We start from the raw sequence: 27,528 nt of genomic DNA, 5'->3' as shown, positions 1-27,528 counted from the left end.
GAAGCTTCTGTTCAAATGCTCTCAGGATGTCTGGTACTCTCAGTAAATCCTCTACAAAAGAAGGTTGTAAAATACGTAGAGAAAAGTAATATATTTTGCTTTGAGAGATTAGACATATTTATGTATAAAGCAATGAATTCAAACAAAATTAGCTCTCCCTGCTGGATGTTTGTTTTGAGGACCCTCGAGGCTTCAAGATGGACGCTCCTAGCACTTGAAACTCAACAACATATAACTCCTGCTGATTTTTTTTGGCTGCTGTTAATGTTTCCCAATCATAGTACAAATAGAAATGCTTCAAAACTGCAACTAAGTCTATTTAAGCTCATAAAATGTGGCATTGAGTAGTTATTATATTATCTACTAGTCAAAAGCCCTCATTATATGTTAGCTACATTAGCCTTGTAGCTCCAGCGCTAAGCTAAACAAGCCCAGCTCATATATTTAGTGTGAATTTGATTTGCCCAAATATCATTTTAAGAACACAGTAAAAACTCTGAGAATACTGTGAGCCTGCGGGTCTGCCTATCTGCCTAGCTTTAACAGACCATGCTCCACTGCAACAATACAGCAGATAAGCACATGTTTGCTCACGTTACACCATTGGAATATTCCCTATCTGGAACAGAAAGCTGATTTTCTGTCCTGCCAATGCGTACATAGCCTTTGTGAGAGTAGCCTAGCGGCTAATCTGCAGATCCATAGGAAGTGCTTATTGTTAGCGTTCAGAAACAGGAGATGTGCATATGCAGTAGAGTGGATATTGATGTGTACGCTTTTTTATCACTAGGTTTTTCCTGTACTTATTGTGCCGTGCAAATTTTTTTCTTCACCTTCTCGCTGCTCGGACTATCTTTGCATCAGGTAATATTTCGGGAAGCCCTTTTCTATAGTGGCGGCTGCAAAGGCTGATGGGAAATAAAATTCAATTCATCAATGCCATCTCTTATCTGTGATACCCACGGCAGGCTCTGTGTGTGTGTGTGTGTGTGTGTGTTTATGTGTGCTCCTATGGCCTCCATCACGTGTGTTAATTTACTTTGTGCTCCTCTTATCAGAGCAGGTGGATAGAGGCCTTGGCAAGTCTCTCTCTCTCTCTCTCTCTCTCTCTCTCTCTCTCTCTCTCTCATTTATCTCGGTGCAGGCTGGGAAAGCTTTTGCCATGATATTAAAAGGAATGCTTACCGCCTAAGCACCATATCCCACAATCCACCTGGCCGCAGAAACCCACCACCACCGGTCATGGTTAGATAAGATTCGGAAAGACACGACACCCCAAATTCAGTGGAGTGTCCCCCCACCTTGAATGTCCAGCAATAGAGGGTATCACACATTCAAGGGACAGTGTCTAGGACAACATCATCGAAAATATGAATTCACGCTCAACTTGCTCACTGCAGACAACAGAAAGGCTTCTCAGTGACCTAAACAAGGAGCAGGACAATGTGGGAAAAAGAGAAGCCATATTCTAAAGGCACTGTGGTGACAGACTAACTGCCTGGTAAATATTCTGTCCTTATTTACCTTTGTGTGACAGGGTAACAACAGTCTAATAATACTAATACACTGCTTTCATACAGGGCTCTGGCATTAACCTGGGGCTGACAGGGGCCGTTTACACTCGGACACAAATTGCCAGGGTTAGGGATCAATAGACAAGGAGATGTTTTTTTTTTCCCTCAAGCATCACGTATTCACTAGAAAATCAGGGCTTTTTTTTTGTTATGATTTGTGTACATCTCTGTGTGTGTGTGTGTGTGTGTGTGCTTGAGCCTGCCCATATATGCATAACTGTATACAGTATATATAGTAAGTATATCTGTGCTGATGTTTTTATTTATGTGTGAATGGGACCATTATTTATTTATTTTATTATTCCAATCTATTCTGCAGCTTTAATTGTGATAGAAAACACAATAATAATTCAGAATTCTGATGCATTTTGGACATGCGGGCACCCTTATTAATCCTGAGGCAGGTTTCAAAGCGGAAGAAATAAATAAAACAACCGAAACGTACTCCGAAGTGTTGAGATGTGAAAGGCGAGTCATGTTAGCTTTAGCCCTCTGTGTGGGGTGACTGCTAGCCGTACGCTGCGCCTAGCACGATGTGTTCAGCATATTAACCAGCCATTTACAGTTTAAGCAGCGGGACGGGGCTCAGCAGGCCCGCACTTAATCACACCATTCAGGAGCCTTATTAGAGAACAATTACTAAATGGCAAGCCTTGTAAATCATAAATCATTCATCCAGACGACTAAGGAAAATGAGAATGGCATTTTGCAGCAAATCTCACGCATAGCCCAGGCTGCCTCATGTGTATTTATAAGGCGAGGGTGAGAGAAAGGGTGCCTGCTGCTGCATCCAGCCAGCATTGCTGACGGATTATGGAATAAAACAGGCGTCCTGTCTTTAACGGTGCAGAAGAGTGCTTCTAATATACCGCTGAGGCACCAGGGGGCCATCTTATTACAGCTTGTGCTAAAGAGGTTCCCACTTCTGTTTAACCCTACTAGGTCCCCTATGGCGAATACGCCTTAAACACATTTCCCTACATTTTACTTCATTATTTCTCACAGGTCACTTGTTGAAAGATCGGAAATTCTGTTCATTTCAAGTGATTTGTGTAGTTTAAGCATTCATTCATTGCCCAGGTGCTCAATTGAGCAAACACAGCTCATACAATCTCCACAGGCAAGCACTGACCGATAGAAAGGGAGCCCAAGGTCACCATGCCCAATGCCAAGCACTGGCTAGAGGGGTATAAAGTGATGTAATTGTGCTCCACCCAAAACATTTAAAGGAATAGGCATGAGCTTCTGCGATCATCCTAAATCAGTAATGGACTTCACTATTGCTCTCCTAGATTAATACAATCAAATCATCACAACAATGTTCCAACGGGTAGTGTAGAACCTTTCCAGAATAGTATTTGGTCATATCATTTATCACTAGAGATGTGCCGATCCGATATTCAGTATCGGTATCGGTCCGATTCTGGCCAAAATTGCTGGATCGGATATCGGAAAGGGACAAAACATGCAATCCGATCCATTAAATATATAAAAAACATTTTTTTGTGGGTGAAATTTGCAACATGCCGTAATCCAATACAGCACTTTCGCATAGGACCGGCAGGCATCACGTGATAGAGCGACTGTTGTGAGAGGCCTGTAAACACGTCAGCAGTGTGGAGTTACTTCACAGTCAACGAAGAAAACAGCAAGACCGCCGAGTGTAATTTGTGTAATGCTACTGTCTCATGAGGTGGTAGCAGTGTTGGGAACATGATTAAACAGAAACGCCACGGAAAGGAGTACACGGAATTTATTAAGGCCTCGAATGCTAAGAAGAAAACTGTTTTGCATCAACAAACGGTGCTGGAAAACATTTTTTTCAAAGCAATAATTCTTTTAAAAAAATCGGATTAGTATCGGTATCGGCAGGTACCCAAATGTAAAATATCGGTATCGGTATCGGACCTAAAAAAAAGTGGTATTGTGCCATCCCTATTTATCACATGTGTACTTGTAATCCAAACTCTAGCTGCCATGCTGTGTCTGATCCACCCGTACTAGCACAACACACAAAAACACACCACCACTACGTCAGTGTCACTGCAGCACTGAGAATAATCCACCACCCAAATCACCTGCTCTGTGCTGGTCCTGACCATTGTAAAGTAATTATTGAGCTACAGAGTGCTCCTGTATGGCCGATGGAGCAGATAAAATGTACAGTGAGTGTAAATACAAGGTATCAGTGATTGTTCAGTGCAGAAACAACAACACCCTAGACATCTGGGGGTAGGGGCAAGGTTAGATTGCTTAATGTAACAGTAGTCTGATTCAAGACTACTCTGTCACTGACTCTTGTTCTCTTTCCCTTGCACTCGTTTGCTCTCTCCCAGTAGATTTCCCCCCTTTTGCGTTACTTTGTAGTAATTCACGTCTGCTAAAGTGTCACTTTATAGACATCTGTCACAGCTTATATTACTCATCCACCCACTCTCCCTCTCTCTGTACCTCAGGCAGCTCTTAGGATGTGTGTGGCAAGGTGCTTGAGGGAGAATCTGACTGATACAGTCTTTTACATCTTCTTCATCATTCCACCGACAGAGATCACACAACATCAAGCCTTTCAAAGGCAGCTTATAAACCTCCTCACGTGCTTGATCAGAGGGTTTTCTCTTCATTCTCCCTATAACCATCTCTTCAAAGCTTATGTTTGGTGCTGTGCAATTCCCCATTGGGCCTAGAATAGACCCCTGAAGCACACCACCTGAAGTCAATGACTAGGAAACAATTATGGCGCTCCACAAACAAATATACTGTGTACCCAATTCCAAAGGAGCATGGCGTGAAGAGGAAATCACAACAGAAAGCAGTGGGGTGTGAATTCTGTGTAAAATTCTTATGAACAAAGATTATTGTTATTATTTCAAATAATGTATCTTCACAAAAAAGCCTGTATGATCTTATTTATATTAAATATTAAAATATAATCAAGGGCGGCACGGTGGCGCAGCAGGTAGGTGTCGCAGTCACAAAGCTCCAGGGACCTGGAGGTTGTGGGTCCGATTCCTGCTCCGGGTGACTGTCTGTGATGAGTGTGGTGTGTTCTCTCTGTATCTGCGTGGGTTTCCTCCGGGTGCTCCGGTTTCCTCCCACAGTCTAAAAACACACGTTGGCAGGTGGATTGGTGACTCAAAAGTGTCCGTAGGTGTGAGTGTGTGAGTGAATGTGTGAGTGTGTGTGTCTGTGTTGCCCTGTGAAGGACTGGCGCCCCCTCCAGGGTGTATTCCCGCCTTGCGCCCAATGATTCCAGGTAGGCTCTGGACCCACTGGATAAGAACCTACCTGGCTTATCCTGAACTGGATAAGCGCTTACAGATAATGAATGAATGAATTATAATCACAATAAATACAAAAATACTTAAAGGACATTTTTAAAAATAAAAATAGTAGATGAGTTGTGAGTGAGTGAAGAAGAAGGTTTGTTTCCAGATGTTCTTCTGGATCATATGGATTTGTTAAACCAACAGCACCCTGGATTTCATTTTAGGTAAAGCTAAGTTTTGAAGATTTCAAATAATGTTGGACTGCAACGAGGAGAGATTTGGAAAGAGTTAAACCAACGCATTCACACAGAAGATATCTCTACATACTGTAATAACGTTATTTGTTTTAATTCCAATGTTAGTTCTTTTTTGCTTGATTGTTTGTTTTGAGGAAAATAAACTCCTATTGCTCAGATCTCACATTCTCAAGCGCATTAAAATTCACCCACAATGCTGTAGACTCATCCTGAAATACTAAAAAAACCTCTGAAATAGGTGATGTTATTGTGTTTGGATATAAAATCACCTCAGTGCTTTATGAGAACGGATAAGCTGAGGGTCATCGTTTTGCCATATAATGCATCAGTGAATAATACAACACTTTAAGAGCAATAAGTGGTTGCAGGGATTGTATTAAGTGTCCCACACCGAAAGATTCAGGGTTTATAGAGAATCTCTGTATGTAAAGGTCAATGAGCCACATGCAGCAATGAAGGCCAAGTATAATTCTGCAGCTGAAATCATGTTTAATGATACAAAAGGGTGACGCGACAGCTCCAAGTCCCCTTCCGGGTGACTGTGAGGAGTTTGGTGTGTTCTCCGCATGGGTGCTCCCTCCCATGGTCCAAAAACACACGTCGGTATGTGGATTGGCTACTCAAAATGGTCCCTAGGTGTGAGTATGTGAGTGAATGTGCGAGTGTGTGTCGCCCTGCGAAGGACTGACGCCTTAAACTCAGTGATTCTGAGTAGGCTTTGGACCCACCGCGACCCTGAATTGTATAAACTGTTACAGACAATGAATGTTCTGCTCATTAGCGGTTTATATACTGTGCTAATTCATATAGAATTAAATACAACCTCACTGTAATCCTCGTCAGAAAAACACACAAATCCACACCATTTGTCAAAGGCACATCCACACAATCCACGCTGAGTGACAGAAAGCCTGTTGTTGAGGATGTGAACAGCACTCCTCTCGCTCCTTTTGTCCACTACTACGGTCGACTTGGACAGCTTAAAGTGCCCGAAGGGTCGGCGTGAAGGACAGGGGAGTGCCTGAGAGCATCTCCCTTTCAATCACGATCATACACAACAGCCAGCTTTCAAACTGAAGTCAAGGGCCACCAGTGCCCGCTCCTTAGAGGGATCTGTGGCAGCAAAGGTGTCACTCAAAAGGGCCCGAGGCTCTACAGAGGGGGGACACCTTAATTATGCCACCTTTGGGCCACCTCTCAATCTTTAAACACAAACTAACAGCTAAGCATAGCTACAGCACAAATAAGTACAAGCCCAGATCCAAAACACTGATGAGACACAACACTCCGCCTTCAAACTGGAGTCAAGGGCCACTAGTGACTCCAAAGAGCAGTGGAGTCACCCTAAATACAGAGGCCCTCAAGGGGGCTGCTTTAATTAACTAAGCTTTTGGTCTCCACTCTGCAGAAACTAACTTAATCTAAACTTCTGTTGCTGCTAATCTGTTGTGCAAAGGGATCTGTTTGTGAAGTGGGTGCCCATCATCTACAGTTGTTTTCCATATTCCACAGAGCAGTAAAACCAGCCGGAAAAGAAATAGACCTATTTTTACTCATCAGAAAAAAGTAGCACACTTTAACTGTATGACAATGTCTCCAGCAGTCAAAAGTACTGCTAAAACACTTTCAGGAAAGACTGCTGATGCATGACAAAAAATAGTGTTTTTCAGTATTTTCTAGGTGCTACTTTGGCTTTAATGACCACAGTCGTAACGGCTTTTACTGCTTACCACATATAATGACTGGATAACTCCTCTTTACACTTCTCACAGCATGTATTACGTGTACAAATGAGATTGAAAGCATCTTTGTAACATATAACTGTAATTTATATTTTTATTTTACTTTTTACAGTTTTAAGCGTAATATTAAAAAGAACAATTGTAATTCAACGATTTTAAAAAAAGTTACATTTAAGTTTTAATACACTATGTTTACAACCTTGAACATTGAAAACACCATCTTTATTCATTCATTATCTGTAACCCTTCTCCAGTTCAGGGTCGCGGTAGGTCCAGAGCCTACCTGGAATCATTGGGTGCAAGGCAGGAATACACCCTGGAGGGGGCGCCAGTCCTTCACAGGGCAACACACACACACTCACTCACACCTACGGACACATTTGAGTGACCAATTCACCTACCAACGTGTGTTTTTGGACTGTGGGAGGAAACCAGAGCACCCGGAGGAAACCCACGCAGACACAGAGAGAACACACCACACTCCTCACAGACAGTCACCCGGGTGAAACCCATGCAGATACAGGGAGAACACACCACACTCCTCACAGACAGTCACCCGGAGGAAACCCACACAGACACAGGGAGAACACACCACACTCCTCACAGACAGTCACCCGGAGGAAACCCACACGGACACAGGGAGAACACACCACACTCCTCACAGACAGTCACCCGGAGCGGGACTCGAACCCACAACCTCCAGGTCACTGGAGCTGTGTGACTGCGACACCTACCTGCTGCGCCACCGTGCCACACCATCTTCAAATCATCTAAAACAAAACTCACACATACTTTTGGATAGAGTATTATCCCCAAGAACAAAGCGATGCACATGATTTTACAGCACTTTTACCTAATTGAGCCCATAACAAATCCACTGACCAATAAATACTTCTCACTCACCATTTGCAAACTACTTTGTTTGTAGGTGATTTTTTTGATGAATGAATGTTTGAGCTTTGAATCACAATTATACATTACACCAAAATGCTTCAAAACCTATTTGTACCCCTAATAATCACGACACTTGGCATTCACATTATGAATGCAGCTTGTATCATTTCCACAGAGACACAAGAGATGAACTGGCGCACATGAGCTTAAGGTCACTATGATCAATGACAAGCATTAGCTTGAAGTGTATTAGACCCCCACCATTGAGACATACAGCAGTGGAACTCTAGGCTCTGGAGTTATGGAGAATCAATTGATGCTTTAACAGAGATTTGGTCTGCATCTGTACAGCAAGGAGACTGGGGAGATGTATGAACATTGCTGTGAGGATCTGATGGGCATTCTAACCAATCTGTACCTAAACCATTTGAGTCTACAACCAATGAGAAACCATCATTCTCCTCAGAAAATCTCAGAAAAACCTCCCTATCATTAAAGAGTTAAGTAAGCAGAGGCAAAATAAAGAAAAAAGAAAAAAATCCACAGCCACCAGTCATTTTCTCAGCACAGAGTCGTTCGATAATTCTTCAAAAGTCCTAATTAGTATAATTAATTCAGTTTAATGAACCCTCTGCTGGCACTTTGCATCTCCTTAATCATGTGAAGTGCACTTCAGCAGCGAGGGACACACCCCCTGGCCATGGGCTGGGATCTTTTTTTCAGTGTATGGTGTGTTTTTGAGGTGGTGATGGTGGCTGAGCTACAGGGCCGAGTCCTGCTGATGGATTCGAGAGGCACAACAAGTGTCTGCGTCCCACTGAGAACGCCACTGACATCTTTAATTGGCCCTCGGCTTCAATCAGGCTCATTAGCCGCAGTGTTAATCACGCAGCACGCAGGTGAAAGCAGGCGCTTTAACCCGGGGAGCCACACTTGTTCATTCCTGCACGTTTAATCCAGGAATCTCCTGGTTCTACACTCTCCTACACTCTTCCACTCTGCTTTCTCTGGTTCTGCCACATCTCTTCTGCATGTGCTTGTGGTTGTAATTTTTTACATTTCTCCAGCCCTTATTTTTAACTACGCCCACTTTTTTTCTCCATTTTTCTGCGTATTTTCCCTTTCCTCCACTCTTTCTTCCTCTCATCTCTAGATTTTGCTTTCTTTCTCCATTCTTAGTCGTTCTTCCTTCATACATTCCATCTCTTTCTCAGAATTCCAAGAATTCTATTTCTCTCTCTCTCTCTGGCTGGAGATAAGAGTGTGTACCAATATGAACATAGAGAGAGAGAGAGAGAGAGAGAGAGAGAGGGAGCTCATCTGCATTCTCTTGGCTCTTGGCTCTACCGATAGACGTAGCGTGGCAGACTCGGATAATCAATCCCACAGACCGCGGATTTTCACAGTTCAACAGACCAGACTAATCAAAGTCAGAGCAAAGCCGTGTGTTTCTCCTCCTCTCTGTTGCAAGGCTGCTCTTCTCTGAAATACACTCACAAAGAGCTGTAATGTTTCAGAGACACACAGAAAAAACCTGTAATAAAAGAGCATTGTGGATGGGGATTCTCTGGTTAGACGTGGTGTATGGATAATCTTTGTCTAGAAAACTAGTGCTTCATATATAATATCAAACAGCATTGATGGAAAAATTCTTGCTACACCTCTATCACATGTACAAAACCAGAACTACCCCCCCACACCCCACAACCCCCACATAGTGTGGGACACCTCTTTCACTTGAGTAAATGTGATTTGCGCTTTTAAATAAATGTATTAACTGTACTCTATGCTCTCTCAAGTTGTGGGAACATCTGGAATATTGAAGCATAACAAACAAAGCATGCTACACTGAAAGAAATCAACATACTTCTGTTCCAGATGTTCAATTATACAGTTGTGGGTTTAATTTTATTTAGACAGCTCCCAGTAGGTTTGGTAACAACGTTCAACTTGTGTTCAAAATATGATTAAGATCTGGACTAGGGTTAGGATCAGGATTAAATTCTGAGCTGAAACCAAGGTTCTAAACAGGAGTCACACTGTGGGTGCTCTACTGCGCCCTGTTTATTCTTTTTTAAACATGATCAAAGGAAATCTTATAAAACCTTCTTTCTGATGAAAGACATATATTTGTTCTTTCAATCACGGGAAGCATGTGCCCTCTGAATGTGTGTTAAGCGTCCCGGGGCGTTCCCTGTGGACGACATTAAACTTTAGCACCGAAGCCGTCCCGCCGTAATGTGATTTGTGGCACGATGACATCACCTAACTGCCGATAAGTGGGAATCGGCGCTGTAGCCGCCCCCCGCCCCCCTCCGGCTCATTCACTAACGGCTGGGTGGGGGGGGGTGCTAATAAAACTGAGACAATGAAACCCAATGGCACCCATTCCACTTAAGAGTGAAAGCCGGGCCGGGCTTGGCAGCCGGGCGAGAGGAGCGCTTGCATGTTTGAAGGGGGTGATAAAAGGAGCTGTTATTGTGTGTAAAAGCTGCCAGGCCGCCATAACGATAAATCAGGGGGAGACGGACGTGCCGCCGGTCAGCCCCAAGAGAGACTGGCTCTACATAATGTGCCGTTTAATCGATACAGGAACGCCCTCCCTACCACTCCGCCACTCATCCGCAGCCACTCTCCCTCCTTCTCTTTTTCCCATTTCTCCCCGCCCAGGATTCCTAATGTCCTGTTCCGCTAACTCGATAAAGGCTTGTGATTTCAACTGAAATGAACTTGAGGAAATGCCATCTCTGGTTAATGCTGTAGTTCTAGATCTCCATCAGTGGCTACGACTGAACTTATAGAAATAAATGTAAATACGAAGTTCAAAAAACTGGCCTATTTTCAGTGCTGAACTTCTAGACTCACTTACGCTACATATTGAAAATCCAGGAGTCTTGCTTTCAGTTTTATATGTGGAACCTCTACTTACGAACTTGATCCGTTCCGTGACCCGGTTCGTAAGTGGAAAAGTTCGTTTCTCGAGTCAATTTTCCCCATTTAAAATAATGGAAAAGCAATTAATGTGTTCTAGCCCCCACCCCGAAAGTCACCCTCTTTGCACTGATATATGTTTACAACACTCTCAAATTAGTAAAAAAATACATGTAGTGTTACTAAAAATAAAAGAGAAATACAGTGGAAACAGTAATAAAAGAGAAATAATAAAGTTGTAAGTGGTTACACATCGCTACCTTGAAGACGTGACGACTGGCTGGAGGACACAGGCACTGGCTGTATGACGGGAGGTGGGGGGTGGGGTGGAATAACGGAGAGTAGGAGGGTGAATATGGGGAGACAAAGCGTAGATACGGCTTAACTCACTCAAGTCTGGATGCTGAGAGACTCGCCTATTGGGGTCAGTGGCCATTTCCAGCCGCCGGCTCGGCGGAGGCTTGGGTTCGTTTCTAGAGTCGTGGTTCATTGCTGGAGGCAGAAAATATTCAAATGCTCGGTTCGTATCTTGGAAAGTTAGTATAGGTTCCACTGTATATGTAGTTCTCACCATTGTTTATAGCTAGAATTGCTGCCTGTGGTCAAAGTGAACTTCTAAACATGTTGCTTATGGTCAGTGATGAACTTCCAGGAATAAAGTGTAAACTTCAAAAAATGTTCCATGTGGTTAAAGCTAAACTTCTGGAACCCCTGTCCCTGAACAAAGCTGAACTTTAAAGCTGATCTCGCCTAAGTCTTTGGTCACCATTCAGTCCTCCATTAATGCCTGTCCACGCTTGCATAGCTTTGTGTTTTGTCTGATTGTGCTGTCAGCTTTGACAGTATTTTGACAGCATTACAGCTATACCTCCAGATTCAGCACACCATCAGGTAATGAGATATGTCACTCAATAAACACATTGGTATACTATAATAGGTAATATCAGTCCATTAAAAACACCAACCAGACTCAAGACTAATCCCTCATTCTCTTATATGAACAGATAAAGTTAGGAAAGTTAGTTCCTACTATATAGGAAACAACAGAGCAACCCACACATGTCTACATTTCCAGCTCATATCAGAAGCTTCTCCAACAGTTGTCCAAGGTTTGTTAGAGCAGGTACGAAAGTGCTTAAACGGGGAGGGGGTGGTATTAAGCATGTCAATCTCAGAAGGTCTCACTGACCTATGTGGCCACTCTAGTAGTGTTAATGAAAGAGGTAATGGTGTAGCACGTTTGATTCTGCTGTTTCACTCCCACAGAAGTGTTCCAGTGACCCTGGAGAGGAGTTTGATGTTTTCTGGCTCTGCCCAGATGGTGTAAAAAGCCCAGACTGTGGAGAGATGAAGAGGTGTCTCACCTCCACAGGGAACCTCCTGCCGTTGATGCTGTGCTCAGAGCCGTCGGAACCGTTGCTCTGACCCCAGTGGAACTCCACCTTCTCTGCTTTAAAACGACCCGGCAAACCAGCACCCCGCACAAAGTAATCGTCCTTCAGCAGGATGGCCACTGAGAGAGAGAGAGAGAGAGAGAGAGAGAGAGAGAGAGAGAGAGAGAGAGAGAGAATGAATAATGTAGTCATATATAAGAAATAATACATAAACAACGAGATACTTTAAACCAACTTAAACAAATTATTAAAAAGTGGTTAAATGTCAGTGCTAAATATTACACAAAAATAACAAATGTTATACATTTTTAAAAACAATAAATAAATAAATAAATTTTAAACCTGTAATAAATGTCTCTATTTATATCAAAGCAATAATATATTACCCATAAAGTGACATAATAACCAACACAAAAATACGTTCTAAATAATTTGTTTTAAAAAAGACATTCATGTCCTTCTGGATTTGTTGTTTGTTTTCCAGGAGGATTTGTGTCGGAGGCAGAGCACAGTTGCAGTTTGTGGAACTGATGGAAGAGCAGTGTGTTTGTGGCTGGGAGATAAAGAGAGGAACGGGCTGCTGGCTCAGTTTGTTTAGCTTTACAAAGCTGGGTACATAAGACAAGGCTTTGGAAACAGTCAGAAATGAGTGTTAGGGCTGAAATGAAGGATGTCTGGATATTTAGGTTTTATTTGGTATTTCTTTTTTTTCTTTTTCTAGAGGGGTTTAATATTACACTAGGCCTTTTTCTCCTGTTTCAACTGGCCTTTAAGAAACCCTCACAGCGCTAACTCTCCTTCTCCGGGCCTCAAATTGCTTTTCTCAACTTTTGTCATCACTTGTGATTCTAGATCTGAAAACATTTTCTCTCTCTCTCGCTCTCTCTCTCTCTCTCTCTCTCTCTCTCTCTCTCTCTTGCTTGCTCTCGCCCTCTCTCTCTATCTCTTTCTCTCTCTCTCACTCTTTCTCTCTCTCGCTCTCTCTCTCTCACTCTAACTCTCTCTCTCTCTCTCTCTCTCTTGCTCTCTCTCTCTCTCACTCTAACTCTCTCTCTCTCTCTCTCGCTCTCTCTCTCTCACTCTAACTCTCTCTCTCTCTCTTGCTCTCTCTCTCTCTCACTCTAACTCTCTCTCTCACTCTCTCGCTGGCTCTTTCTCTCTCTCTCTCTCTTGCTTGCTCTCGCCCTCTCTCTCTATCTCTTTCTCTCTCTCTCTCTCTCTCTCTCTCTCTCTCTTGCTCTCTCTCTCTCTCACTCTAACTCTCTCTCTCACTCTCTCGCTGGCTCTTTCTCTCTCTCTCTCTCTTGCTTGCTCTCGCCCTCTCTCTCTTGCTTGCTCTCGCCCTCTCTCTCTATCTCTTTCTCTCTCTCTCTCTCTCTCTCTCTCTCTCTTGCTCTCTCTCTCTCACTCTAACTCTCTCTCTCACTCTCTCGCTGGCTCTTTCTCTCTCTCTCTCTCCAGCTTGTTCTCTCTCTCTCCAGCTTGTTCTCTCTCTCTCACGCTTGCTCTTTCTCTCTCTTGCTTGCTCTCTCTCTCCCTCTCTCTCGCTTGTTCTCTCTCTCTCTCTCTCTCTCTCTCTCTCTCTCTCTTTCTCCTCCCCCCTCTCTCTCTCACACACTTGGGTTCAATTGGCCTCCAGTAAAATGCTCTTCACTAATTAAACACATTGACCCTAAATAGATGTGTCTTCTTTGTCTTCCTTGTTCTGATTGAACTGCAGGACTGGCTTCACTCCCATTTGATTCACAGAGATTTCTATCCCTGTTTTATCAAGAGAGAGAGAGAGAGAGAGAGAGAGAGAGAGAGAGAGACCTTGCTACCTTAGCTATGCTGAGTCATCTGACGGTGCCAAGAGCACCAAAGCACGCACTCGCGCACACAAACACACACACACACAAACACACACACACACAAACACACACATGCACACACACACACACACACACACACACACACACACACACACACACATAAACACACACACAGACACATTAGCTTTCAGATCAGGAATAAGAGAAAGCAACAGCACTCACTCCTTCTTTCACACCCTGCACATCACTCCAATTCATCAGAGCTGTGTCGTACACAACAATTATAATATAATACATCAATCTACATTATTCTGCAAATGAATCAGGTAATCACACACACACACACACACACACACACACACACACACACACACACACACACACAAAAGACATGCACCCAAATACAAAAACGTGGCCTTAAAACTGCCTCTAGATTCCATTACCATTTAAACGCTGCACATATTACATCTGTGACTTTAAACTGAATAATAATCACGGCCCTGATTTAAAGAGTGTTTCAGACTTGAGGTGAAGTTAACACTGCATCGTGCTCCATTTAAGACACTGGGCCTTCTCTGAGTGAGCTCATGTTCAAGTTCTCTTTAAAGGAACAGTTTGGCGAAAAAATCTGATTTACGTGATTTTTCCACTTGCCTCAGTTTTGGGTGATTGGCCGAGATGTGTCTGGACTCCAAATCTTGATTTTTTTAGAGCTAGAGTTACATGTCTACTGTTACTAACAACATACACACACTGGAAAACCAGCAGTCACTCAAACAGCCTCCATAAACACATGTGCACAAACTCACACCGCGTCCAGGTCTCAGTTGAGGCGGATTAGACCGGTCGGCGTGTTTTAGGACGCAGTCTCAGAAACAGATCTGCAACAAATAGTTGAAAAACAAGAAAGCACTTCTGAATAAACTGGAGACATCCTTTTCTTTCCAGGAAACACCTCAACACACCCCTGATTTCAGCCTCCCAAAGAGGCCAGAAGAGTAAAGGAAACAGGGATCTGTAATGTGATGATAATTAAGTTTCAGTGAACGTATGAATACAGGAAGGCTAATTAGGTGACTACTGACTTCCAGTGTTTGTTAGCATCATTAGCATCAAAGCTCAAAACAAAGAAGAAGATTTGTTCAAAGTAACTTAGGTTTTTCAACAAACTAATGCTTTATGCTTTCAATGTTTTCTCAGATTAATGTTGAGTGATTTAATGATTAACCTGGCTCTGCTATTCAGCTCCGTTAAGAAACTATTAAGATTTAAAGTGGCGAAGCCTTTAGGACCTTGAAGAGTGATTTGAAAACACAGAAACCTGGGCAGGAATCCTTGATCAATGCTAATTTTCCCCTTCAAGGCTCCAGGAACTCATGAATTTAACTTTAAAGTTTTATTTATCCAAACATACACACACACACACACACACACACACACACACACACACACACACACACACACACCTTTCCTCTGATGATGACCAGGCTGAAGGTAGGAGGGCCAGAGGTGAGAGTTAAAGCCTGCAGGAAGTGTGCGATGGTGAGTTTTGCTTTATAAAGTGGGGAGTGCAAAACCTATGGGAAGCCGTTCAGGAAATAATTATAATGTACTTTGTACATATATATTGGTTTATGGAGAAACTACTTGGTTTAATGGCACATACATTGGTTTTAAACTGTTGGTTTGTATATATCGGTTTGTGAGTATATATTGGATTATCAGTTTATACATTGATTTCCTAGCATATATATTGGTTTGTATGTATTGGTTTGTTGGTATATATATTGGACTCTCAGTACATACATTGGTTTATTAGCATATACATTGGTTTCTTGGCATATAAATTGGTTTGTGGGTATATATATTGGTTTGTGGGTATATATATTGGTTTGTGGGTATATATATCGGATTACCAGTACATACATTGGTTTTCCAGCGTATATATTGGTTTGTGTATATCGGTTTGTGGGCATATATCGGTTTGTGGGCGCGTATATTGGCTTGTTTATATCGGTTTGTGGGCGCATATATTGGTTTGTGTATATCGGTTTGTGGGCGCGTATATTGGCTTGTTTATATCGGTTTCTGGGCATATATCGGTTTGTGGGCACATATATCGGTTTGTGGGCGCGTATATTGGCTTGTTTATATCGGTTTGTGGGCATATATCGGTTTGTGGGCGCATATATTGGTTTGTGTATATCGGTTTGTGGGCATATATCGGTTTGTGGGCGCATATATTGGTTTGTTTATATCGGTTTGTGGGCGCGTATATTGGCTTGTTTATATCGGTTTCTGGGCATATATCGGTTTGTGGGCACATATATCGGTTTGTGGGCGCATATATTGGCTTGTTTATATCGGTTTGTGGGCATATATCGGTTTGTGGGCGCATATATTGGTTTGTGTATATCGGTTTGTGGGCATATATAGGTTTGTGGGCGCATATATTGGTTTGTGGGCGCGTATATTGGCTTGTGTATATCGGTTTGTGGGCATATATCAGTTTGTGGGCGCATATATTGGTTTGTGGGCGCGTATATTGGCTTGTTTATATCGGTTTGTGGGCATATATCGGTTTGTGGGCGCATATATTGGTTTGTTTATATCGGTTTGTGGGCATATATCGGTTTGTGGGCGCATATATTGGTTTGTTTATATCGGTTTGTGGGCATATATCGGTTTGTGGGCGCATATATTGGTTTGTTTATATCGGTTTGTGGGCATATATCGGTTTGTGGGCGCATATATTGGTTTGTGTATATCGGTTTGTGGGCATATATCGGTTTGTGGGCGCATATATTGGTTTGTGGGCGCGTATATTGGCTTGTGTATATCGGTTTGTGGGCATATATCGGTTTGTGGGCGCATATATTGGTTTGTGGGCGCGTATATTGGCTTGTTTATATCGGTTTGTGGGCATATATCGGTTTGTGGGCGCATATATTGGTTTGTTTATATCGGTTTGTGGGCGCATATATTGGTTTGTGTATATCGGTTTGTGGGCATATATCGGTTTGTGGGCGCATATATTGGTTTGTGGGCGCGTATATTGGCTTGTGTATATCGGTTTGTGGGCATATATCGGTTTGTGGGCGCATATATTGGTTTGTGGGCGCGTATATTGGCTTGTTTATATCGGTTTGTGGGCATATATCGGTTTGTGGGCGCATATATTGGTTTGTTTATATCGGTTTGTGGGCATATATCGGTTTGTGGGCGCATATATTGGTTTGTGTATATCGGTTTGTGGGCATATATAGGTTTGTGGGCGCATATATTGGTTTGTGGGCGCGTATATTGGCTTGTGTATATCGGTTTGTGGGCATATATCGGTTTGTGGGCGCATATATTGGTTTGTGGGCGCGTATATTGGCTTGTTTATATCGGTTTGTGGGCATATATCGGTTTGTGGGCGCATATATTGGTTTGTTTATATCGGTTTGTGGGCATATATCGGTTTGTGGGCGCATATATTGGTTTGTTTATATCGGTTTGTGGGCATATATATTGGTTTGTGTATATCGGTTTGTGGGCATATATTGGTTTGTGGGCGCGTATTGGTTTGTGGGCGTGTAATTTGGTTTGTTTATATCGGTTTTTGGGCGCATATTTATAGGTTTGTTTATATCGGTTTGTGGGAGCATATATTGGTTTGTTTATACCGGTTTGTGGGCATATATATTGGATTCTGTGCTGCATGGTAGAAATTTGCCGCTCAGTGCTGTTCAGCGAGTAGCCTGTTTTGATTGTGCTGCGCGATTTTAATGAACCTCAGTTTGGACAAACTTTTGACATATTCCAGATAAAACCGAGTGGCCCGGTGACCGAGCTCCGCGATTATAAATACTAAATAAAGGTCATAACAAAGATAACAAAGCTCAGACTAGCCGATTGGATTCCGTTCTACAACAATGTGTTTTCTACGACGCTGAAGTTAGCTCCTGATTCGCAGAGCCGCGGTGAACGAAAGGGACTGTTCGATGTGTACATAATGCTGCGCACATTGCTTTTAACGCTTCATGGACTAATGAATAGCGCTAAATACAGGAAGTAACAAACTGTTTACCCTCACAACACACAAAACAAGCCATAAACATGTACGACATCTTTTATTTGTTCTTTTACACAATTGACAATTATTTTGTTTATTTAATACTAAAGGTCTCTGCAGTTTAAAATACTTTAAAGAATTTTTATACATTATAAAACAAATAAATAGTAGGTATGTTAAACACATGTTTAAATATGGCATATTGAGCAATTATGTACAAAAAAATAAAAAAATAATAAAAAATATGAGGCTGAGTTTCTGGAGGGACTGTGAGGTTCTTAATCACTTTGGGCCAGCACAACTACACATCCTAGGACAATTTCCCCCTGTAAGGAAAACATGGATTTAGCCTGGCCCGACCGAAATGATTTCATACTTTAAAACTTTAAAATTCCCTCCAGAATCTCAGTTTCACATTCATTTTGTTTTTTTGGTGCACAATTGCTTAATATGCAATGTTTCCAGATTAAAATTGAAGTATCATATAAACAAACCAAACGTCGATTGAGTAAAGGAACAAAGAAAAGATGTCGTACATGTTTATGGCTTGTTTTGTGTGTTGTGAGGGTAAACAGTTTGTTACTTCCTGTATTTAGCGCTATTCATTAGTCCATGAAGCGTTAAAAGCAATGTGCGCAGCATTATGTACACATCGAACAGTCCCTTTCGTTCACCGCGGCTCTGCGAATCAGGAGCTAACTTCAGCGTCGTAGAAAACACATTGTTGTAGAACGTAATCCAATCGGCTAGTCTGAGCTTTGTTATCTTTGTTATGACCTTTATTTAGTATTTATAATCGCGGAGCTCGGTCACCGGGCCACTCGGTTTTATCTGGAATATGTCAAAAGTTTGTCCAAACTGAGGTTCATTAAAATCGCGCAGCACAATCAAAACAGGCTACTCGCTGAACAGCACTGAGCGGCAAATTTCTACCATGCAGCACAGAATCCAATATATATGCCCACAAACCGGTATAAACAAACCAATATATGCTCCCACAAACCGATATAAACAAACCTATAAATATGCGCCCAAAAACCGATATAAACAAACCAAATTACACGCCCACAAACCAATACGCGCCCACAAACCGATATAAACAAACCAATATATGCGCCCACAAACCGATATATGCCCACAAACCGATATAAACAAACCAATATATGCGCCCACAAACCGATATATGCCCACAAACCGATATAAACAAGCCAATATACGCGCCCACAAACCAATATATGCGCCCACAAACTGATATATGCCCACAAACCGATATACACAAGCCAATATACGCGCCCACAAACCAATATATGCGCCCACAAACCGATATATGCCCACAAACCGATATACACAAGCCAATATACGCGCCCACAAACCAATATATGCGCCCACAAACCTATATATGCCCACAAACCGATATACACAAACCAATATATGCGCCCACAAACCGATATAAACAAACCAATATATGCGCCCACAAACCGATATATGCCCACAAACCGATATAAACAAGCCAATATACGCGCCCACAAACCAATATATGCGCCCACAAACCGATATATGCCCACAAACCGATATACACAAGCCAATATACGCGCCCACAAACCAATATATGCGCCCACAAACCGATATATGCCCACAAACCGATATACACAAACCAATATATGCGCCCACAAACCGATATAAACAAACCAATATATGCGCCCACAAACCGATATATGCCCACAAACCGATATAAACAAGCCAATATACGCGCCCACAAACCAATATATGCGCCCACAAACCGATATATGCCCACAAACCGATATACACAAGCCAATATACGCGCCCACAAACCAATATATGCGCCCACAAACCGATATATGCCCACAAACCGATATACACAAACCAATATATGCGCCCACAAACCGATATATGCCCACAAACCGATATAAACAAACCAATATATGCGCCCACAAACCGATATATGCCCACAAACCGATATAAACAAACCAATATATGCGCCCACAAACCGATATATGCCCACAAACCGATATAAACAAGCCAATATACGCGCCCACAAACCAATATATGCGCCCACAAACCGATATATGCCCACAAACCGATATACACAAGCCAATATACGCGCCCACAAACCAATATATGCGCCCACAAACCGATATATGCCCACAAACCGATATACACAAACCAATATATGCGCCCACAAACCGATATAAACAAACCAATATATGCGCCCACAAACCGATATATGCCCACAAACCGATATAAACAAGCCAATATACGCGCCCACAAACCAATATATGCGCCCACAAACCGATATATGCCCACAAACCGATATACACAAGCCAATATACGCGCCCACAAACCAATATATGCGCCCACAAACCGATATACACAAGCCAATATACGCGCCCACAAACCAATATATGCGCCCACAAACCGATATATGCCCACAAACCGATATACACAAACCAATATATGCGCCCACAAACCGATATATGCCCACAAACCGATATAAACAAACCAATATATGCGCCCACAAACCGATATATGCCCACAAACCGATATACACAAACCAATATGATTTCATACTTTAAAACTTTAAAATTCCCTCCAGAATCTCAGTTTCACATTCATTTTGTTTTTTTGGTGCACAATTGCTTAATATGCAATGTTTCCAGATTAAAATTGAAGTATCATATAAACAAACCAAACGTCGATTGAGTAAAGGAACAAAGAAAAGATGTCGTACATGTTTATGGCTTGTTTTGTGTGTTGTGAGGGTAAACAGTTTGTTACTTCCTGTATTTAGCGCTATTCATTAGTCCATGAAGCGTTAAAAGCAATGTGCGCAGCATTATGTACACATCGAACAGTCCCTTTCGTTCACCGCGGCTCTGCGAATCAGGAGCTAACTTCAGCGTCGTAGAAAACACATTGTTGTAGAACGTAATCCAATCGGCTAGTCTGAGCTTTGTTATCTTTGTTATGACCTTTATTTAGTATTTATAATCGCGGAGCTCTGTCACCGGGCCACTCGGTTTTATCTGGAATATGTCAAAAGTTTGTCCAAACTGAGGTTCATTAAAATCGCGCAGCACAATCAAAACAGGCTACTCGCTGAACAGCACTGAGCGGCAAATTTCTACCATGCAGCACAGAATCCAATATATATGCCCACAAACCGGTATAAACAAACCAATATATGCTCCCACAAACCGATATAAACAAACCTATAAATATGCGCCCAAAAACCGATATAAACAAACCAAATTACACGCCCACAAACCAATACGCGCCCACAAACCGATATACACAAACCAATATATATGCCCACAAACCGATATAAACAAACCAATATATGCGCCCACAAACCGATATATGCCCACAAACCGATATAAACAAACCAATATATGCGCCCACAAACCGATATATGCCCACAAACCGATATAAACAAGCCAATATACGCGCCCACAAACCAATATATGCGCCCACAAACTGATATATGCCCACAAACCGATATACACAAGCCAATATACGCGCCCACAAACCAATATATGCGCCCACAAACCGATATATGCCCACAAACCGATATACACAAGCCAATATACGCGCCCACAAACCAATATATGCGCCCACAAACCTATATATGCCCACAAACCGATATACACAAACCAATATATGCGCCCACAAACCGATATAAACAAACCAATATATGCGCCCACAAACCGATATATGCCCACAAACCGATATAAACAAGCCAATATACGCGCCCACAAACCAATATATGCGCCCACAAACCGATATATGCCCACAAACCGATATACACAAGCCAATATACGCGCCCACAAACCAATATATGCGCCCACAAACCGATATATGCCCACAAACCGATATACACAAACCAATATATGCGCCCACAAACCGATATAAACAAACCAATATATGCGCCCACAAACCGATATATGCCCACAAACCGATATAAACAAGCCAATATACGCGCCCACAAACCAATATATGCGCCCACAAACCGATATATGCCCACAAACCGATATACACAAGCCAATATACGCGCCCACAAACCAATATATGCGCCCACAAACCGATATATGCCCACAAACCGATATACACAAACCAATATATGCGCCCACAAACCGATATATGCCCACAAACCGATATAAACAAACCAATATATGCGCCCACAAACCGATATATGCCCACAAACCGATATAAACAAACCAATATATGCGCCCACAAACCGATATATGCCCACAAACCGATATAAACAAGCCAATATACGCGCCCACAAACCAATATATGCGCCCACAAACCGATATATGCCCACAAACCGATATACACAAGCCAATATACGCGCCCACAAACCAATATATGCGCCCACAAACCGATATATGCCCACAAACCGATATACACAAACCAATATATGCGCCCACAAACCGATATAAACAAACCAATATATGCGCCCACAAACCGATATATGCCCACAAACCGATATAAACAAGCCAATATACGCGCCCACAAACCAATATATGCGCCCACAAACCGATATATGCCCACAAACCGATATACACAAGCCAATATACGCGCCCACAAACCAATATATGCGCCCACAAACCGATATATGCCCACAAACCGATATACACAAACCAATATATGCGCCCACAAACCGATATATGCCCACAAACCGATATAAACAAACCAATATATGCGCCCACAAACCGATATATGCCCACAAACCGATATAAACAAACCAATATATGCGCCCACAAACCGATATATGCCCACAAACCGATATACACAAGCCAATATACGCGCCCACAAACCAATATATGCGCCCACAAACCGATATATGCCCACAAACCGATATACACAAACCAATATACGCGCCCACAAACCGATATATGCCCACAAACCGATATAAACAAACCAATATATGCGCCCACAAACCGATATATGCCCACAAACCGATATAAACAAACCAATATATGCGCCCACAAACCGATATATGCCCACAAACCGATATACACAAGCCAATATACGCGCCCACAAACCAATATATGCGCCCACAAACCTATATATGCCCACAAACCGATATACACAAACCAATATATGCGCCCACAAACCGATATATGCCCACAAACCGATATAAACAAGCCAATATATGCGCCCACAAACCGATATATGTGCCCACAAACCGATATATGCCCAGAAACCGATATAAACAAGCCAATATACGCGCCCACAAACCGATATACACAAACCAATATATGCGCCCACAAACCGATATATGCCCACAAACCGATATACACAAACCAATATATGCGCCCACAAACCGATATATGCCCACAAACCGATATAAACAAGCCAATATACGCGCCCACAAACCGATATATGTGCCCACAAACCGATATATGCCCAGAAACCGATATAAACAAGCCAATATACGCGCCCACAAACCGATATACACAAACCAATATATGCGCCCACAAACCGATATAAACAAGCCAATATACGCGCCCACAAACCGATATATGCCCACAAACCGATATAAACAAACCAATATATGCGCCCACAAACCGATATATGCCCACAAACCGATATAAACAAGCCAATATATGCGCCCACAAACCGATATATGTGCCCACAAACCGATATATGCCCAGAAACCGATATAAACAAGCCAATATACGCGCCCACAAACCGATATACACAAACCAATATATGCGCCCACAAACCGATATATGCCCACAAACCGATATACACAAACCAATATATGCGCCCACAAACCGATATATGCCCACAAACCGATATAAACAAGCCAATATACGCGCCCACAAACCGATATATGTGCCCACAAACCGATATATGCCCAGAAACCGATATAAACAAGCCAATATACGCGCCCACAAACCGATATACACAAACCAATATATGCGCCCACAAACCGATATAAACAAGCCAATATACGCGCCCACAAACCGATATATGCCCACAAACCGATATACACAAACCAATATATACGCTGGAAAACCAATGTATGTACTGGTAATCCGATATATATACCCACAAACCAATATATATACCCACAAACCAATATATATACCCACAAACCAATTTATATGCCAAGAAACCAATGTATATGCTAATAAACCAATGTATGTACTGAGAGTCCAATATATATACCAACAAACCAATATATACAAACCAATATATATGCTAGGAAATCAATGTATAAACTGATAATCCAATATATACTCACAAACCGATATATACAAACCAACAGTTTAAAACCAATGTATGTGCCATTAAACCAAGTAGTTTCTCCATAAACCAATATATATGTACAAAGTACATTATAATTATTTCCTGAACGGCTTCCCATAAAAACCTGACCACACACACACACACACACACACACGCACACATGCCCAAGCACACACACACACACACACACGCACACGCACACACACACACTCTCTCTCTCTCTCTCTCTCTCTCTCTCTCTCTCTCTCTCTCTCTCTCTCTCTCAGTTGAATGTTATATATAGCAGAGTGTGTCTCTATTATTCATAAGCCAACACCAGGCCATTTATCTTACTCTGCATAGATTATGTTGAGGAGGCAATGTGTGTGTGTGTGTGTGTGTGTGTGTGTGTGTGTGTGTGTGTGTGTGTGTGTATGTGTGTGTTAACTGGGTTTCATGGCCCACAGGACTCAAATAAGATGTTGATATTCATAAGTGTCACTGCTTATAGACTGTGGATAAAAGTGTTGCTCAAAACATGATCCATTACGTATTACATATTTTATTTATTTATTTAATCTATCCATCCATCCATCCATCCATTCTCTGTAGTCTCTTCATCCTGTCTGGGGTGGTGGTGGGTCCAGACTGTGATTGGATGTCTTCCATTAACACTGTTACAAACAACATGGAAACTCATGTCCCTCCCACTATCGATCTTGTGATTGACACACGAGGCCTGGCTCAGTTCTGATGGTTCTGTCTGTTTTATTGTGTGCTGAGAACATTTATATACATCACCAATGATTTATCATTTTGAGATGATGTCTAAGCACCTCCCTTAGAGAGAGGAACGCAGCAAAAGAAAAACAGAAGAGTGCAGCAGATTTACTGATGTTCTTTGGCCAAGCGTTATGGGAAAATGTATGTTAGACTAGGGTTCATGTATCTCACTCTCATACAGCTTCCAACATTATGGAAAAGACATTCATGTGTGTGTGTGTGTGTGTGTGTGTGTGTGTGTGTGTGTGTGTGTGTGTGCCTGTCTGTCTGTATGTCTGTCCAAGAAAGAGAGAGGGAGAGAAGTCAAGCTGAGGTGACATTGTCAAGGCAAAATCACACTACAGACTCACTTCATTCACACACACACACACACACACACACACACACACACACACACAACCGGTGACTCACTTTCCACCTCCCATCTCCACTCTTGAAACACTGAATCAATCTTTAAAAGACTGACATAGAGAGATTGAGGGAGATCGAGAGAGAGAGAGAGAGAGAGAGAAAGAGAAAGACAACGAGACAAACGGAGAGGGGAGAGATAGAAATGAGCAAAGGACAGAAAGAATGTGAGAGAGAGAGAGAGAGAGAGAGAGAGAGAGAGAGAAAGAGAAAGAGAGAGAGAGAGAGAGAGAAAGACAATGAGACAAATGGAGAGGGGAGAGATAGAAATGAGCAAAGGAAAGAAAATGAGAGAGAGAGAGAGAGAGCAAGAGATTGAGGAAGATCAAGAGAGAGAGAGAGAGAGAGAGAGAGAGAGAGAGAGAGAGAGAGAGAGAGAGAGAGAAAGAGAGAGTGTGAGACAGAGCCGGAGAAAGACAGACAGTCACTAGGACTAACTCACCTGTTTTTCCTGTGTTCTTCATCGACGTTTTATTGGACGACTCCGCCTCAAACCCGTCCAGCGTCAGCTCCTGATACTCCATGGACATTTTAGTGTCCTGATCTGCTATATTGATTGGTGATTGGTTTCTCTCCTGGCACTCTGGATAGGCCGCCGCCCACCCCGTCTCTGGGCCATATGCACCTGAACCAGAAAGATGCAGAAAAATAAATAATCACTCGATCAAATTAAACTCAAAGCGCCGCACACACAGTCAGTGAAATCAAAGCCCTTTCAGACGATAAATAAGCGCCGGTCATTTTGAATTCTATCTCATGGTCCGTGTTCTTTTTTATATTCTTATATCTTTTTCTCCGCTGCATCCTTTCATCATCTACCTTGCTCTGAGAAAGGCCTGGAGGCAAGAGCCCTTACAGTCGTGTGCAGAAGTGAGGGCTCTCCTGTTCAAATGACGTTTGTTGATTTTATAAGTGAACATAATAATAATAAAAAAAAAATACTTGTGATTTTAATGCATTAAGAAACTGAGACTCTAGAAAAGTGTCAACGAGCAGAGAGTGTTCACTACTGAACTAACCCACAAAACATGAGACATCAGAGCTCTCGAGCGCTCCATACTGTTGTGCAACACTTATCACACGTGTAGAAACTGCCCTCTATCCAAGGTCTATATATATCTCCAAGACAAGACAATAATTGGTCTCAATAAAAAAATAAATACATAAAAAAAATTACAAAGGAACCCATACGCTTCCTGTAATTCTCCAGTGTCAGTCAAAACAGTGGACAAGCTGTCTGTCTGTCTGTCTGTCTGTCTGTCTGTCTGTCTGCCCGCCTGTCTGCTCGTCTGCTTCAAAAAGCCATATGACTTTGAAACATATCGATTAAGCCGTCACCCTTCAGCTCAAATCTGAGACGTTTCAATCAGGGGGAAAACTGCCTCTGATATTAGCTTTTTATCATTCCAGACAAACGTCAAAGTTTTGACAGGTTTATAACAGAGCACACATCGAGACCAGCTTCACGCCACACTGATGCTCCCCATGCTTTCCTTTCCTCATTTGAATATAACGACCCCCCTTCACCTCTCCATCCTTTTAAGACTTACAGAAATGAACCAACAACGTACTGTGTTTGTCCAAAATACTAACTGTGTTCTCCCTGTGTCTGCGTGGGTTTCCTCCGGGTGACTGTCTGTGAGGAGTGTGGTGTGTTCTCCCTGTGTCTGCGTGGGTTTCCTCCGGGTGACTGTCTGTGAGGAGTGTGGTGTGTTCTCCCTGTGTCTGCGTGGGTTTCCTCCGTGTGACTGACTGTGAGGAGTGTGGTGTGTTCTCCCTGTGTCTGCGTGGGTTTCCTCCTCAGGGTGACTGTCTGTGAGGAGTGTGGTGTGTTCTCCCTGTGTCTGCGTGGGTTTCCTCCGGGTGACTGTCTGTGAGGAGTGTGTTGTGTTCTCCCTGTGTCTGCGTGGGTTTTCTCCAGGTGCTCCGGTTTCCTCCCATGGTCCAAAAACACACGTTGGTAGGTGGATTGGTGACTCAAAAGTGTCCGTAAGTGTGAGTGTGTGAGTGAACATGTGAGTGTGTGTCGCCCTGTGAATGACTGGCGCCCCCTCCAGGGTTTTGTTTCCGCCTTGCACCCAATGATTCCATGAACTTGGAAATATGTAGGGCCTTTTATTTTGGTCCTGAAAATATATAAAAACAAAGCCACA

The 27,528-nt window shown here is 42.5% G+C and overlaps 1 protein-coding gene across 1 annotated transcript in view; it reads right to left on the bottom strand.

Moving 5' to 3' along the window:
- Positions 1-27,528, bottom strand: part of LOC136697311 (receptor-type tyrosine-protein phosphatase gamma-like) — a 291,083-nt gene that overhangs the window by 57,770 nt on the left and 205,785 nt on the right. The window contains exons 3-4 of the mRNA XM_066672345.1: positions 25,818-26,000; positions 12,029-12,177 (exon numbers count right to left, since the gene is read on the bottom strand). Coding sequence (XP_066528442.1) covers positions 12,029-12,177; positions 25,818-26,000 — 332 coding nt within the window. The remainder of the gene's footprint in view (positions 1-12,028; positions 12,178-25,817; positions 26,001-27,528) is intronic.

The sequence above is a fragment of the Hoplias malabaricus genome, chromosome 5 (genome assembly GCF_029633855.1).
Source record: "Hoplias malabaricus isolate fHopMal1 chromosome 5, fHopMal1.hap1, whole genome shotgun sequence".
NCBI lineage: Eukaryota > Metazoa > Chordata > Actinopteri > Characiformes > Erythrinidae > Hoplias > Hoplias malabaricus.
Note: the sequence above shows the minus strand (reverse complement) of the source record. Positions and strands in the feature narration are given on the sequence as shown.